This window comes from Astyanax mexicanus, chromosome 25 (genome assembly GCF_023375975.1).
Source record: "Astyanax mexicanus isolate ESR-SI-001 chromosome 25, AstMex3_surface, whole genome shotgun sequence".
NCBI classification, from domain to species: Eukaryota; Metazoa; Chordata; class Actinopteri; order Characiformes; family Acestrorhamphidae; genus Astyanax; species Astyanax mexicanus.
In genome coordinates, this window is record NC_064432.1 from 10,912,746 (window position 1) to 10,928,016 (window position 15,271).

Consider the following 15,271-nt stretch of genomic DNA (forward strand, 5'->3'; position numbering starts at 1 on the left):
ACGAGAGAAGGGAACACGGACTATAAATAGCGGTGGACACACACGGGAAACAGGAAACACCTGGGACTAATGGGCGGAGCTACAAATGAACACAGGTGCGTGGAAAACTACTAAGACAGGAGACACAGAGGAGCACAGGTCATGTGGGGATATAACACAGACATGAGACAGGGCCAGAAAAGGTAAATAAACACAGAAACATGAGAACAGACAGGAAACAGGGCAAGGACGTGACAGACTGCCTATTTAAAAAGTAACAGAAGTTGTTCATTTGTTGGAGTTTATTTGTATCATTTCTAACATATTTAGAGTGTTTTTTACTCACCTTTTTCTCTCACAATGTTAATCCTTTACAGCTTCAAAAACATGTATTATGCAAATTAGTCGATGACGTCACTTAGCGACTTCTAGCGACTTTTGGGAGATTTTAGTAGGGGAAAAAAATCGATTTAAATCGAAAATCGAAGATTATTTTTTTTGGGCCATATCTCCCAGCTCTATCTGTAACCCCTCCTGTCTCATTTGTAACTCCACTCCATCATTACCTCCACAGGTGTCCCTTGTGTGTGCCTGTATATAAATACCTCATGTGCTCCTTTGTTCTCTGTCGTGCTTTTTGTTTGACTTTGTTCTGTTACTCAGTCTGGATCTTGTTAATCTGTATTTTGTTTAGTCTCAGACCTGCTGTGTTTTTTTTGTCTTCAGTGTTCCAGGTTTGCTTTGTGTAGTTTGTTTCTTTGTTTGTTTTTTTGCTTGTTTGTTTCAGTCTTTTAGTTTATCCTCTGTTTCATAGTGTTTTTTTTAGTTACCTTTTCTTTATATTATTTCATAGTGTTTTGTTCTGTAGTTTCTAAATGTCTAATAAAACTGACTTGCGTTTGCATCCGGCCTCCTCCTCCGTGTTACAAGTGTTGTTCAATAAAAATATATAATTAAGTATTTAAAGACATGCATGGGGTGTCCTTACTTTTGTCAGACACAGTACATATTATATATTATTAAATACAGCAGTGGAAAAAAAATAAGAGAGCACTTTAGTTTCTGAATCAGTTTCTCTGATTTTGGTATTTATAGGTTTATGTTTGAGTAAAATGAACAATGTTGTTTTATTCTATAAAATACTGACATAATTCTGAGCATTTAGAGCATTTATTTGCAGAAAACGACAAAAACGATGCAGAGCTTTCAGACCTCAAATCAATATTTGGAGGCATAACTCCACCAGTCTTACACACTGCTTTTGGATAACTTTATGCCTTTACTCCTGGTGAAAAAATTTGTCATTCCATCCAATCATATTCCAGAGGTTTTCAATTTGGTAAATTTAAAGAAACTCTTAATTTTGAAGTGGTCTCTTATGTTTTTCCAGAGCTATATATTTCATTGTATATATAAATAAAAAGTTAAGCTCCTGAAAACTATATATAAATCCACCTCACTACAAAATCAAAGCAAGATCAAGTTTAAAAGAGGTCAAGACCAGGACAAAACCAAGGCCGCTCATTTATGGTTTTTAAAACTGATCCCAATACCAGACTAGATTACTATAACATTCTTAAACATCATGGAAAATCCAGAGATAGACCTAAAAACTGTGCAGCAAAACAACCCAAGGATTTTTACAAGAACAAATGAGGAGAAAATTCCCTAAACAAGAACTCAGAGACTCTGAGCTGCTACAAAAAGCATTTACAAGCTGAGATACTCGCCAAAAAGAGATGTTACTGAATAATGATCAGGCAGAGTGGTCTAATCTTTCCTTTTTTATTATTCAGAAATAATAAATGAAAATACTGTCCACAGGATGCTGTACACAGGACACTGCTCACAGGACACAGCCCAAAGAATGCAGCCCACAGGATGCTGCCCAAAAGACACTTCCAAAAGGATGCTTCCGAAAAGATGTTGCCATCAGGATTATGGATACAGGGCACTTTTACACAGGATTCTGCCCACAGGACTTTGCCCAAAGGATAATTTGCACAGGATGCTGCTCACAGGACGCTGTTCACATGATGCTGCCCACAGGACCTTTCCCACAGGATAATTTGCACAGGATACTGCTTACAGGATGCTGTTCACATGATACTGCCCACAGATCACTCTTAACAGGAAGCTGCCCACAGGACACTTCCAACAGTACACTGCCCACAGGATGATTCCCTCTGGATGATGCCCACAGGACACTGCCCACAGAATGAATCCCACAGGTCACTGCCCAAAGGATGCTGAATACATGGCACTGCCCAATGGATGATGAATACATGGCACTGCCCAATGGATGATGAATACATGGCACTGCCCAATGGATGCTGCCCATCCATTGATTCCCACAGGACACTGCCCACAGGATGATTCCCATAGGACGCTGCCCAAAAGATGCTGGATTCATGGCACTGCCCAATGGATGCTGAATACATGGCACTGCCCAATGGATGCTGCCCATCCATTGATTCCCATAGGATGCTGGAAACAGGACACCTCCAACAGTATACTTCTCAAAGTATGCTGCCCACAGGACACTGCCGTAAAGGATGCTTCCAGCAGGACACAGTCCACAGGATAATCTGACTTACAAAACTATGGTTGGGTATTAAAACCCTTTAACAGTGTCTCCAAATGAGCATCTGTTGTGCCAGTGTTCTGCTCTGTGTCTAGCTAAAAAATACTGAAGTAGATGCATTTATGTCCTCAGGTTAGTTAGTCAGAAACAGCTGTACTGTGCTGTCTGATACTCAGTGTACCTGATTGTAAGAGCATCAGACTGGATGTTTTGTTCTGCGATGTCTCAAAGGACCATAGGGTAACTTCTAAGCAACTGAAGGCCTCTGAACAACAATGGTGTGCAGGGTAGGGTTGGTTTAAATAAAATCGTTAAGTACGTGATGTGTGGGGAAATAAAAACACAGCATTCCACCGCTGTAATTTCTTGATACAGTATGATGGTTTAAATACAGTGGATACCCCCAACCCTTTGACCGTTTGTCTCGGGAGGTGCACAGCTGTCCACACATGAGGTCACCAGGCCAATCCATCTTCCCAGTGGACAATACGCATGCAAACGCCTGCTAATCACTGACATGCTAACAGGGCAGCTCATCTGTCAGGAGAACATTTAGGATGTCGCTCAGACAAACACAAACACAACGTTTCTGAGTGTGATTACTATTAGAAAGCATTTCACTCCGTTGACATCACGCCTGCCGCTGCTGCTCAAACACAGCTGTTCCATAGATACAAATCTACGAGCCTCATTCTGCAAATAACTCACGCGGCAATCTGAAAAAACATCGGCACCCTCGCCAGCAAACCTCTGCTCTGGCATGTGCTTCAAACAGTCCCGCACGGACTCGTTTTCCCAAATTGACTCGATTTGTTTTTTTAGCCTTGCCATGTACAGATATATATCAATATAAAATGCAGCTAATAAAACAAGCATCTCCTTAACTGCATCATAATATTTACCTACATTAAGAATTATCATTAACAGATCTGCTTCTCAAACATAAATATACTAATTAGGGACAATGGAATATAAATAAAAGTTTAAAATGTTCACTCTTGTATCACTAACTAGTCAGCAAATAGATAAATACAGATGCTGTGGACAAAATGTTCATAATTCTTGGTGTTTTGAGGCAAAATCTTTATCAATAGACCAGTACCAATAGATAATACAGTGGCAAAAAAAATTATTAGCTTTATTACCTTTGCATTTTTCAGATGATCAAACTTTAATATCAGACAAAGATAACCTGAGTAAATATAAAAAACACACTTTTTAAAATGAAGTGTGCGAAAAAGTATTTGCCTCCTAAATCTAATAACTCAGTCGTGCCACTCTTTTTGCGGCAACAACTGCAATCGAGCTTTACCGATAACTGGCAACGAGTCTCTCGCATCTTTGTGGAGGAATTTCGTTCCACTCCTCTTTACAGAATTGTTTTATTTCAGCATCATCAGAGGGTTTTGAATCATAAACATCCTGTTTTTAGGAACATCCACAAATCTTAATCTCAAGACTGTGACTAAGATTTAAGTTTTAAGGGACATTCCAGGATTTTGGTACGTTTCCTGTCCCACCACTTAAATTTCAAATGTACAAATCCAAAATATCTAAATGACAATTTTTTTGTGAAAAATGTACTTGTTATAATACAAACTGTAAAATTTGGTGGAAAAATAAGTTCCTTAGATATTATTCAAAAGACCGAATACCTTTGGACCACCTCAAAAAATGGCCGTTTTCTCTTGTCCCACACATTGGGTGACCAACTCCTTTGGCAAATTTAACAATTAAAATAAGCTCTAAATAAATGACTTCCTCTTGTATATTCATCTTAACAAATGCTTCACTTGTAAATTTAGTTAATTATATTTTATATAACATTTAAAAGTAACATTAATTAGTGCTGTAGTTCTGTGTTTAATTAATATTATCTAAGCATTGTTAATGTATTACCTCATGTCTTGTTCATGGTAACGCATGGTATTTTATCAGCAAAGCAGCCCCAGATCATCACACTACCACCACCACATGTTTTAAAGAAGGTATGATGATCTTTTTCCAAAATTAGGTGTTAGTTTTATGCTAGATGTAACGGGAAACACACCTTCTAAAAAGTTACACTTTTGTCTTGTCAGTCCAAAGAATGTTCACCCAAGGTTCTGGAGATCATCAAGATGTTTGTTGTTGTATCTTTGTCTAATATTACACTTTTAATTAAGTTTGATTATCGGAAAAATATCAGTATGACAAAAAAGGCAAAAACATAAGAAATCTGTAGGGGGACATATACTTTTTCACACCACTGTATATTGCGGTAAACCCTTTTATACAATTCTATATTTCTGCATGAATATGACCTAAAACATCATTAGACTTTACTAAAATCCCAAGGTCCTAAAAGTAGATAAAGGGAACCCAGTTACACAAATGAGACAAAAAAATTGAAGTTAGCTTAAAGATGAAGCAGAATTAGAGTCTGCTGTTTCGTATCAATGGGATGACAATCACGTATGAGTGGGCGGAGCCTATTTTACTTAAAGGACAGGGATCTATCAAAGTCTGCTCATCACAGCACATGTTTGTAGAAGTGTATCATGTTGGGACGTAGATGAAGATCAGAACACATTTAATGACCAATTTCTGCAGAAATCCAAGTAATCCCAAATGGTTCACATACTTCATGAAGGACCCGTCCCATCCAAGCCATTCCCTGTTCTCACAGCTGCCGAGTGGAAGGAGGCTCAGAAGCTTGAAGACCAGAACCAGCCAGTTCCAAAACAGCTTCTTCCCCCAGGCGACCAGGCTGTGGAACAGCCAGTAGAACAGTGTTCTGCCCAACCCTCCCCATGGACACCCATACAAACTCTGCACCCTGCACTTTACTTTACACTGCATCCATCAGACTTTCCCATATTATATAGCATTATATTTTATTTTATTACTGTATTTGTAAATATTATTCTATTATTCTTATTCTTTAAAATCTTGAATCTACTTTTTCTTGCAACTGTATAACCAACTGAGCATTGTTTTAAGCCAGCTGGGATACTAGCTTTATCAGTTTACGAGTGTAGAGAAGAATACACAAGCCCAGCTGTGGTCGACATCTGTTGGTAAATTTGCTGCAGGATGCCATATGGAACCTGTATACCTCCATGATGCCCAACTGTAGAGTAGCTCATCTTGTATCCAGGCTAGAAGCACCAACAAGGTACTAACAAGGAACCTCCTTTGAATCGGAGGGTTTTCCCTAATAAATGTATCGTTTCACACTAATATTGTAATCACTTACATATATCATGAATAAAGCTGCATTTGTAGGTGTGTACACATATTTAATTTTATTCCCACCTGTGTCTCCCCAGCCAGTGATGAAGCAGTTGGCCGAGCCTTTGGGTACTCTCTCTCTCCTCCCAGGCAAACATACAGGAAGGACAGAGCGACTCTGCCGAACACAATCTCCACCACGACCTTCGGGACCTCCGTGCCGAATCAAATGCACCAGAGCCAGATCATAGTCGTTGCTCTGTGCACTGTAGTGAGGGTGTATGATGATTCTGTCAACGCCATACTCTTCTTCATTTTCTTCTGGAACCAGGGTGTGGTAGTCCCCAACACGCACCTTATACATCCTGGTACTGTTACCATATCTGAGAAAAAAAGAGAAAGAAATAGAAGAGTAAGGTCCAATTACATTTCACCACTTGCCCCCACCACTTAACTTTAACCCTCTATTTTGTGCATTTATGCACATTATTCTTGTTGGGATAGAGGGATAGGGTGTCTCGTTTCTTGTTGGGATAGAGGGGTAGAGTGTCCTGATTCTTGTTGGGATAGAGGGGTAGGGTGTAAAGATTCTTGTTGGGATAGAGGGGTAAGTTTTTTCTGATTGCTGTTGGGATAAAGGGGTAAAGTGTCCTGATTCTTTTTGGGATAGAGGAGTAGGGTGTCCTGATTCTTTTTGCAAAAGAGGGGTAGGGTGTTTCGACTCTTGTTGGGATAGAGGGATAGGGTGTCTAGATTCTTGCTGGGATAGAGGGGTAGGGTGTCTAGATTGTTGGGATAGAGGGATAGGGTGTCTAGATTCTTGTTGGGATAGAGGGGTAGGGTGTCTAGATTCTTGATGGGATAGAGGGGTAGGGTGTCCTGATTCTTTTTGCGATAAAAGGGGTAGAATGTCTTGATTCTTGTTGGGATAGAGGGGTAGGGTGTCTAGATTCTTGTTGGGATAGAGGGGTAGGGTGTGTAGATTCTTGTTGGGATATAGGGATAGGGTGTCTTGATTCTTGTTGGGATAGAGGGGTAGAGTCTCCTGATTCTTGTTGGGATAGAGGGGTAGGATGTCTAGATTCTTGTTGGGATAGAGGGGTATGGTGTCTAGATTCTGGTTGGGATAGAGGGGTAGGGTGTCTAGATTCTTGTTGGCATAGATGGATAGGGTGTCTTGATTTCTTGATTCTTGTTGGGATAGAGGGGTAAGTTTTCCCAATTGCTGTTGGGATAGAGAGGTAGGGTCTCCTGATTCTTGTTTGGATAGAGGGAAAGGGTGTCCCAAATCTTGTTGAAATAGAGGGGTTGGCTGTTTGATTTTTAACGAGATTTTTGACAGGCAGGGTGTTTCATTTTTTGTTGGAATAAAGTAGTAGGTTGTCTTGATTCTTGTGGAATTGAGATGTAGGTTAAAGGGTAGAGTGTCCAGAATGGAGAAGTAGAATGTCTTGGTTCTTATTGGGATAGAGGTGTAGGGTATCCTGATTTGTGTTGGGATAGAGGGGTAGGTTCTTTTGACTCTTTTTTGGCTAGAGTGGAACAGTAATAGGAACATAATAGGACTACAGACCTCCAAACAGATATTTTTCACAGATAGGACTTTCTTTTTGAAATATTATGATATCCATTGCATGCTCCTAATTTATTGTAGCTTCAGTGTATAATGTCCTCTCTTGTTCATAACCAGCATAAAAGGTCGCTAATAACACATCTCACTAGATAGATACCTAAAGGGTACAGCAGAAGATACTTTACAATATTGAAATGCTACAGCTCATCTGCTCAGACACAATTTATGACCTCCTTTTCACTGGTCAAGCAATATCTGGCAACCAGTGGTCCTTAGGTCAGGAATAGATTTCAGAAGCAGATGTTATCTACACGGTGGAACACTCATCACAGCACTGACACATAATATCAGACAGCAGAGCTGCAGACACTGATCAGTGCCACTGCTAGGGTCATCACCCATAAATATCCAGACAAGAGAGGGACACCGGTCATAAATTGACCTCTGATGATAAAGGATTAGAGGACGGCAAACATACACAACCTGAGCATCAGCCTATGAGCTACAGCCTCTATGCTCTAAGTGTGGGCTTTTATGAATAATGAATAGTGAACATACCGATCACATGATTTATCCCCCCCACAGACACAGTTCACTTCCTGTGGTTAGCATGTTACCCAAATGAAAGGTCCCCTTCAGAGAGTCAGCCCACTTCCTCTGGAAGTTCCTGTCACCCTGGAAGCTGGACTAGTGGTGAGCTGGCAAATGTGGAGACATACAAGACGTCCTCCAATGAAACCAAACTCCCTGACATCACACGCGAGACCCCTCCATGTGGAGTTTCTTGTGCAAACTGAGAACCCCATTGGCTACTGTTTACTGCTTTGCGCCTTAACAACATAAAGTGTCTTGAAAAGTATTTTCCCCTTTACAGATTTCGTTCGATTTTGTTTTTGCTTTTTTTTTGTCATGCTTACATTTTTCAGGTTGTAAAACAAACTTACACAAAGTCCTCAAGAAGCAATCTCAAAAAGCAACACATTATGATCTATAAGATCTATCTGTCTGGAAAAGGTTACAAAGGTACATTCCAAAGGATTTGGGACTCCAGTATCCAGTACACCACAGTGAAAGCTATTATTCACAAATGAAGAAAACTTTGAACACTGGTGGACCTTCCCAGGAATGACAGGCATACAAACATTTCTCCAAAAGGGCATGAACAACTCATCCAAGAGGTCACAAAATAACCTTGATAAATTCAATATACTGTAGCATCAAATTTCCTGAAACTGAATACGTTGCAATAGGAGCACACTATACTAAAATATCTATAGCCTAACACCAAATTTACTGAAAGTACTATTCTATAGCACCAACATACTATACTACATTTACTAAATGTCTCATTTCATCGTTTTATTTTTTTTTTCATTCATTTTAAAATGTCTAGTTGTGGTCTCTAGTATGAATGAATGGCCTGTGAGATTTGGCTCTTGCCCATGAATATGCATAAATGCAAACATATCGCCTCTGATTGGCTAACAGCACTGCAGCAGAGAATGCCTACCGGCTGCTTCCCTAGTGTGTATTTAAGGTCTCGGTAAAACGCGGAATCCACCGGAGATCCCATTTGAACCTATAGTTACTTACACACAAGATAGCTAATGCTAACTAGCTGGTGTAAACAAAGCTGTTTAAGCTCTTTAGCTGACGAAACAGTGTTGCCTCTGCTTTAGCCCGGCTTTAGCTCTGTCTTTGGGGGTCTCGAGCCGAGGTGGGCGTGGCCATGAACCCTGTGCTTTTCCTTAGCTACAGCAGGCACAGTTTCATGCGCAGCATCATATACAACTCAGAGAGACTTATAAAAAGTGGATTTTAGCAGAAGAAGACCTTTAACTCAATATATATGTTAGAACCAAAATACTTTACACTGAAAATACTTTACTACATCAACTAAATTGACTAAAATCACTATACTGTAGCAGCAAATATGTCTAAAAACACTATATTTTCTTGGATATTACTTTTCCTATTAGAGTATAAACTGATGAACTAGTCCCCGGTCTTCTGCTGTGTGAGTACAGGCTGCCCTCTGCGGAACGCTGCCGAGGCTTCAGGGAATGTCCTGCTGATCTTACACTGGCAGTGCCAGAAGGCAGCCTGGCATTCCGCAGGAGGCATCAGCGTTTCCGGAAAACTCCTCACCACGTAACGGGATACTGCTAACCCTGTCTACACTTCCGCTGTGCAGGGGCAATTTCAGCCATTAACCAGCAGGAGGGAAACACATAGCCACAGATTAAATTGAATGATTGGAGGATGTTGCAGACATTAGAATTAGAAAATGCATCATTATTTTTTTAGTCTCCCTAGTTGCTAGTTGTGTTGGGAAACTTTAATAAACTATCAACAACCTTTAAAATGAAAGAATACCATTTCATTCAACACTTTGTAACCTTAAGTTACGGTGAAAAAAAGTTAAAAGATGTTTTATTTGACTATTAATCATTTTACATTGTTTTTAACTTAAAGTCTCAATTCATTACTTTTTTCAACATTCTTAAGCATTAAAAGTTAGTGATGTTTAATAATGTCTTAACTAGTGTCCATTAATAATTAGTTGAGACATTATTTAACCATTTAACAATGTTTTTACTATTCAAATTATTATTTTTTTTATAAGTGACCCTTGTTGTAAAGTGTTTTTTTTCTACAGTGAAATAGTTAAAGGTAAAGTAAATTCAGTCAATTTTGGTGCTATAGTATAATATGTTTAGTAAATATTGGTAGTAGAGTAAAGTTTCAGTCAATTTTGGCGCTATTTTATTATATTTTAGTAAATGTTGGTACTAAAGCAAAGTAGTTTTATCAATTGTAGCGCTATAGTATAGTATAGTATAGTATGTAGTGTTTTTAGTAAATGCTGGTACTAGAGTATATACTAGAATTTTTCGTACATTTTGTTGCTAAAGTAAAGTACAGCAAATGTTGGTGCTAGTAAAGTTAAACGTTGCAGTAAATTTTAACACTGGAAAATAGTGATTTAAGTCAAATTTGGTGCTAAAATATGATGTTTTTGGTTAATTTAGTGTAGGCACTACAGTATAGTGTTTTTAATACATTTTGGAAAACCAGTATAGTACTTTTAGCCAATTTGGATGATAATATAGTGTTTTAGCAAATTCTGCTGCTATAATATATTGCTTTAAGCATATTTAGACTAGAGGATTATTTTTTATATTATCGGCCTGTAGCTTGCTGATAACAGTGGCTTGCACTGCTGGAGCAGCATCAGCATTACCTGTGAGTATTATTAGCCTGTAGCCTGTGCGTTTAGAGTGTTAAAACTAATCTAATAAAAAAAACATACCGGAAAACACTTACCGGAACAGTCAGGGTTTCTCAGTGTAGCGCTGTCAGGCGCCATTAGCCGCAAACCGTGGCTAGCGCTAGCAGTAAGCTGCTAATGCTTTTGCTGCTGCATCCAGCCCTAGTGAAAATCTGGAATTCTAAGCTTACTGTAAGTAAACAGAAGCGCTTTACTCAACCAAATAAACAGTTTTCAGGAGAGAAATCTGTGTAGATTAATGTCCAGTGCTTAAATAAACTTAGTTTAGTTTACTTAACTCTACTTAGCTTTACAGGTCTGCTAAATTAGAAGGGAAACATGGCGACACCCCTGTTCCTTACTAGTGTTGCATGTGCTTTATAATCCAGAGCAACTTATATATGAAAATATACCAGAAAACAGAAATTTATTGATAGTGCGCCTCATAATCTGGTGTGCATTATAGTGCAAAAAATACAGTATTTCTTGGCCAAAAGATTAAATGTATGTATAGTATAATATAGTATAATTAAGTTTAATTTTGTTTAGTTTGTCACTAATACACTGATAAATACAAGAAACGTAATCTAAAAAAAAAATACTTGCTTAATTTTAGTTTAAAAGAAGCATACTAATAGTAAACTTGAATAAACTACTTTTTTTGCGAGGGAACAATCAGCTTTTTAAGTAGTGTAAACATTTTACTGGCTTGTTTCTCTGATACATTATTAATCTAAATATTTAAGATGGAATTACGGTTGGCCAGCATCCAAAAATGAGCCTGGAACATAAAAATAGTTAGCTGTTTGTTTGTGAGCATGTGGGTGTGGGTGTGTGCTGTCAGAAGGTTATTTCTGCACAGGCGTCTCTGTAATGCTACGCTCTACAAACTCGGAAGTGAGGGACTAATTATAGTGTTTGCAGACTTTTTACATTACATTACATTACATTTTTACATTACATTGCATTTGGCAGACGCTTTTGTCCAAAGCGACTTACAATATTGAAGTGCAAATAATAGAAGAGGTTAAGTACAAAAATAATAGAAGTTAAAAATAAAGCATCTATAGATAGGGCCTTAAGGAGGTCAGAGGGAAATAATGGGATAGAGGAGTAGAGAAGAGGAAGAAGGAGATGAGGTTAGAAGTAGTTAGTGTGTTAGAGGTGTTAGGAGAGTAAGTGCTCTTTGAAGAGCTCTGTCTTCAGGAGTTTATTAAAGATAGTGAGAGATTCTCCTGATCTGGTAGTGGAAGGTAGTTTGTTCCACCATTGGGGAACTCTGTATGAGAACAGTCTGGATTGCTTTGTGTGAGTGTTTGGCAAAGCGAGGCGACGTTCATTGGAGGAGTGCAGCGGCCGGGAGGTAGCGTAAGCCTTCAGAAGTGAATGCAGGTAGGAAGGAGCTGTTCTGTCATCACCTTGTAGGCGATTGTAAGAGCTTTGAATTTGATGCGAGCAGCAACTGGTAGCCAATGGAGCTCAATGAGCAGCGGAGTGACATGTGCCCGTTTTGGCTGACTTGACTATTACACTGCTGTAACAGTTAAAGATTGCTCTTAAAAGTCTTTTGTTTGTGTGGGTTTGCAAACAAATGACTAAGAATAACAAGACATTATGAGGTCTGTAGTGTCTGTAGTGATTTTAGTGCTTTTTGTAAGTCTGGAAGCAACAGTATTATTCATCATTTGTGGTGCAACAATGTAGTGCAGGGGTGTCCAAACTTTTTTTGTTGGGGGCCAGAAGGAGAAATATATTTAAAGTCACGGGCCACAGACTCTATAATAAAACAAATAACGAAATATACCACTTTAAATAATACTTTTTTCCTGATTACTTTCATTTACACATCATTTTACTTGACTTACTATCTTTATCTTTGACAGTGTTGTGTAAACTAAGATTTTTCAAATGAATGTTTCATTTCATGATGTCTCTTAATATTAAACTCCTTAATTACGGCAACTTTTAGACTCATTTGCCCTTTTTTCTGCGGAACAACTGAACACTCTCGCCCCTTTTAGACTCTTTGGCCCGTTTTTTTGCGCTAGAACTGCGCACCCTCTCTGCTTTTAGACTCTGGTCCGTTTTTCTGCGCTAGAAATGCGCACTCTCTCCGCTTTTAGATTCTTTGGCCCGTTTTTTGCGCTACAACTGCGCTCCCTCTCTGCTTTTAGACTCTTTGGCCTGTTTTTCAGCGCTACAACTGCGCACTCTCTCCGCTTTTAGACTCTTTGGCCCGTTTTTTGCGCTACAACGTCACTCTTGCCGCTTTTAGACTCTTTGGCCCGTTTTTCTGCGCTAGAAATGCGCACCCTCTCCGCTTTTAGACTCTTTGGTCCATTTTTCTGCGCTAGAAATGCTCACCCTCTCTGATTTTAGACTCTTTGGCCTGTTTTTCTGCGCTAGAAATGCGCACCCTCTCCGCTTTTAGACTCTTTGGCCCGTTTTTTTGCACTACAAATGCGCACTCTCTCCACTTTTAGACTCTTTGGCCCGTTTTTTGCGCTACAACGTCACTCTTGCCGCTTTTAGACTCGTTGGCTCGTTTCTGACACCTAGCGTTCAAACTTTGAATCTCACATTATAAAAACCTGCTTAACAGCGGGCCGACTTTCATTCTATTTCTAAAATAGAACACAAGCTACAGATTAGTGTTTTTAGCCACAACCAGGCCTGTTTACTGCCAGACCTGTAGAATCAAGAAATCACTTATAGAATAGAACCTGTCGGACAACATAAAGCAAATAAAAGATCTCAAAAACAACACATTATACCCCAATCTAAAAAAAAAATTACAAACACATAAGAAAACAAAGTCAGTTCTAAAGCTTTGGTACTCTATAGAATCACTATTATTCACTAACGGAGAAAACATGGAACACTGGTGAACCTTCCCAGAGTGAATGGCCGACCGAAATTACTCCAAAAGGGCATGAACAACTCATCCAGGAGGTCCTCAAAAGAACCCAGAACAACATTTAAAGAACTGCAGGTCTCACTCTCCTCAGTTAAGATCAGTGTTAATGATTCAATAATAAGAAAGAGACTGGGTGAAAATGGTCTCCATGGGAGAGCTCTATCCATCCATCTATCTATCAGTCTATCCATCCAACTATCCATCCATCCATCCATCCAAATATCCAACCAACCAAACTTCAATTATTCAACCAACCATTCGTCCATCCATTTATCAGTCTATCCACCCATCCATCCAACTATCCATCCATACATCCACCCAACCAACTTTAATTATCCAACCAACCAAACTCCAATCAACCAACCATCCGTCCATTAATCTATCAATCTATCCACCCTTCTAAACGTCCAGCCATCCATCCAACAATTCAGACATCCACCATTCCATCTATCCATTCATCCATCCATCCATCCATTCAACAATCCATCAAACTAATCATTCGTCCAGCCAACCAAGCATCTATCCATCCAAACATCCAACCAACCAAACTTTATTTATCCAACCAACCAAACTCCAATCAACCAACCATCCGTCCATCCATCTATCAATCTATCCACCCATCTAAACCTCCAGCCATCCATGCAACCATTCGGACATCCACCAATCTATCCATCTATCCATTTATTCATCCATCCATCCATTCAACAATCCATCAAACTAATCATTCATCCAGCCAACCAAGCATCTATCCATCCAAGTATCCAACCATACTCCAATCATCCAACTATCCATCCATCCATCCAAACATCCAACCAACCAAACTTTAATTATCCAACCAATCTCCAATCATCCAACTATCCGTCCAGCCATCCATCCATCCAACCAACCATCCGTCCAGCCATCCAAACAGGAGGTCCCAAAAGAAAACACTGCTGACCAAGAACAGAAGAACACAACGACCCGTCTCACATTTACCAACAAACATCCTGATGATCTCCAGAACTTTGGGTAAATATTCTTTAGACTGACGTGACAAAAGTGGAACTTTTTCAAAGGTTTTGGTCCCATTACGTCTGGTATAAAACTACTAACACATAATTTCAGAAAAAGAACATTATACTGAATGTAAAACATGGTGGTGGTAGTGCGATGGTCTGGGGCTGCTTTGCTGCTTCAGGGTCTGGAAAACTTGCTGTGATAGATGGATGCTCATCAGTTTATGACCTCAAGCTCAGGCGTACTTGGGTCCTGCAGCAGGACAATGACCCAAAGCACACAAACACAACTCTGAATGGATCAAATTAATAAAAACTGAATTAAGGTTTTGGTGTGGCCTAGTCAAAGTTTTGAGATCTTAAACAGGAAGTTCATGTTCAAAGGCCCTCCAATGTGGCTGAATTAAAACAAAGGCAAGGCTCCTTGGAGACTGTGCAGGTTTACATACCACAGCAGATGAGTGTTTACTTGTCGACATATTTGGATGGCCTGTTGTCGCTGCAGATAAATATTTCCACTAAATGTTGATTAGTTCTGCATATCAGCTGGTGGCTTTCCTCCCAAGAACTGCTCGCTTCAGAGCCTCCTTCCACAACATTTCCATTGGATTAAGGCCAGGACTTTGACATGGCCCCATTCCAAAACATTAACTTTATTCTTCTTGAACCATTCTTTGGTAAAACGACTTGTGCGTTCAGGGTCATTGTCTTGCTGCATGACCCACTTTCTCTCGAGATT

At 39.4% G+C, this 15,271-nt stretch overlaps 1 protein-coding gene across 1 annotated transcript in view; it reads right to left on the bottom strand.

Annotated features, from left to right (window-relative positions):
- The window catches only part of prss12 (serine protease 12), an 84,170-nt gene that overhangs the window by 11,387 nt on the left and 57,512 nt on the right, over nt 1-15,271 (bottom strand). Inside the window, exon 12 of the mRNA XM_049472365.1 lies at nt 5,861-6,159. Coding sequence (XP_049328322.1) covers nt 5,861-6,159 — 299 coding nt within the window. The remainder of the gene's footprint in view (nt 1-5,860; nt 6,160-15,271) is intronic.